A 2,201-nucleotide genomic window follows, 5' to 3' on the forward strand; every position below is an offset into this window, starting at 1 on the left:
AAAAAAAAAAGGAGAAGCATTTCTTTCTATTTGTTTCTAGGTGTAAAATTTTAATAATTAATGCGGAATTCTGTAATCATTAAATCGTTAGTGGCTAATGTTTGCAAAAGCTATTGCAGTCGAGTCTGTGATGTGCTAATGAAGCCTTATCTAGTATCTGTAGTCATTTGGGTAGCATGAGCTGTGCCCCGTAGCCAGCAGGGGACAGGCTTGCTTTGTTTCGTTCTGCATCCTAGCAGCAGGTTGGGACTCTGGTCTGTGGTGTACGGTGCGTGTAATGCTGACTGCCCCGAAGGGATGATCTCAAAAGTTGAAGTGATGGCACTGCTATGGTTACACACCTTTCTGCTGCTTAATGCCAACGCCACCTGTGCTGTCTGTCTGAGAGGGAAAATTGGGCTCTACAGCACGGAATCGTGAGGTGTAATTAAGTGGGAGAGAGTCTTATTTTGAAGGTGGCACAAGTATTAATTTTTTAATAGCCTATGATATTCTCAGTGTTGTAGTATACTTTCGTACTACCTACTTTTTGGACTAAATAGGAATTTTCACAGTACACGTTGGTAGTGTAAAGATGAAAGGTCACGTTGCAACTTTGTATAAAAAATACCTTGCAAAATAAAGGCCTTTTTTTCCTTTGGCTTGGGACTTTTGAGACGATTCCTAACATACCTGTAACTCTTGCGTTTATAATTTGTGTTAGCAGAGATTCTGATGCATTATAAATGTAGATTTAATGTCCACTTTTGTGCTTTCTGCCAAGTGGTAATTCACTTTGGAGTTTTACTATGTTAAAACTGTAAATATAGCAGAACATTAATAAATGTCACTTATGTAGCAATTTTTGCTGTAGATCAGTGTTTAATTTAGTTTCAATGCCCGACTGCATCTGGTTCTTGATCCCCATTGCAGGTTTCCTGCAGGAATTTCATCACAGCTGCACGGAAGGCGTGATGCAGATGTGACTCTTCCTCCACTCCAGGGTCTGTTTCTTCCTTTCTGTATCCAGGTTTGCCATCCCCAGGCCAGTCTGCAGCACTGGTCTCTCTGTCAGTTCAGGAGACAGCAATTCCATAGATTTTGGGAGTGCTGGGTTTTTCTCAGTCTCACGTAAGTTTTCTGCTTTTTGAAATGATTAAATCATAGTTCTGTTTCAAGGCTGAACTTCACAAATGTCTTCTCCTGACGTCCAGGCAGTTGGGCGGACAGAGATAGATGGGGATTAATGGGAACTTCCTTTTTAAATAAGTGTGTGCAGAGGGAATTACTGAGTTCATGCTGCAGGACGAAATCTGGAGCACTGAGGAACATTTGCCCAAACTTGGTAGATCAGCCTTCTGTTTATTCTCTTGGCATATGGGCCTTATTTGGACTTACGCATCCAGAGAACCGGAATATTTGGCATTCCTGTTTCTCGTCACTTGGTGGCCTGGTGCTGCAGACACCTAGAGCTCAGCTGTCCTATACAAACACTTCCAGCCATTCTTTTCAAGGACCACGGGCAGGGAGGGATGCCCTGTGGAAGGGGGTGGGTGGCAGGGTTTGAAGAAGCCCACATCTGTGCTCAGTGAGGGCTGAAAGATCCGAGCTCAGACAGCTGCCTTGGGTCCGGCAGCCCAGACGCTGCGTGCCACAGCTGTGGCCCTGTGAGGTCACTGGATCCCTTTGTCCCAGCTGCCCTGTGGCAGCCAGTCTGCCTTCCCTTTCCAGCAGCATAAACCTCTGTGTGGGTTCAGGCAGGATTCAGAGGTGCTGTGGTGTTGGGACCTGTTGGTTGCTGTGAAGCAAACTTCCAGCTGGGCTTCCCTGGCACGGGGCGTTCCACAGCTCTCCCACCCAACGCCTGCAAAGCCGACGTCTGTAGCAGTGATGTGTCTGCCTCTGCGGTTCCTGGGACCTGAAGTCTTCTTGGATCTATTGCAAAGTAACTTCCAGGAGGTAACCTCGCAGCAGTTTTTAAATTGGAACTACTGCCAGGGGTTCATGGAGGAGGAAACGCGCAGAGCCCTCACCTCACGGAATGGTTTGTGCCCCGTGTTGTGTGCCATGGTTAAAATGCTCTCTTTGTCTCACTGTAACGTTTCCATTGGGAAATTCTTGAGATCTCTGCTTGTTAGCACATCCCGGCCTGGGCTGCTGGGCCGGGCTGCTGCTCCCACTGCTGGCAGTGCTGCAGGGCAGTGCCTGCCCCGTCCCCACGG

At 47.2% G+C, this 2,201-nt stretch overlaps 1 protein-coding gene across 1 annotated transcript in view; it reads right to left on the bottom strand.

The window, feature by feature from the left end:
- Positions 1-1,405, bottom strand: part of LOC104913334 (fibroblast growth factor 1-like) — a 4,263-nt gene extending 2,858 nt beyond the window's left edge. Inside the window, exon 1 of the mRNA XM_010719286.3 lies at positions 1,378-1,405. Coding sequence (XP_010717588.2) covers positions 1,378-1,405 — 28 coding nt within the window. The remainder of the gene's footprint in view (positions 1-1,377) is intronic.
- Positions 1,406-2,201: the final 796 nt, after the last annotated feature.

The sequence above is a fragment of the Meleagris gallopavo genome, chromosome 15 (genome assembly GCF_000146605.3).
Source record: "Meleagris gallopavo isolate NT-WF06-2002-E0010 breed Aviagen turkey brand Nicholas breeding stock chromosome 15, Turkey_5.1, whole genome shotgun sequence".
In the NCBI taxonomy this organism is placed as follows: Eukaryota; Metazoa; Chordata; class Aves; order Galliformes; family Phasianidae; genus Meleagris; species Meleagris gallopavo.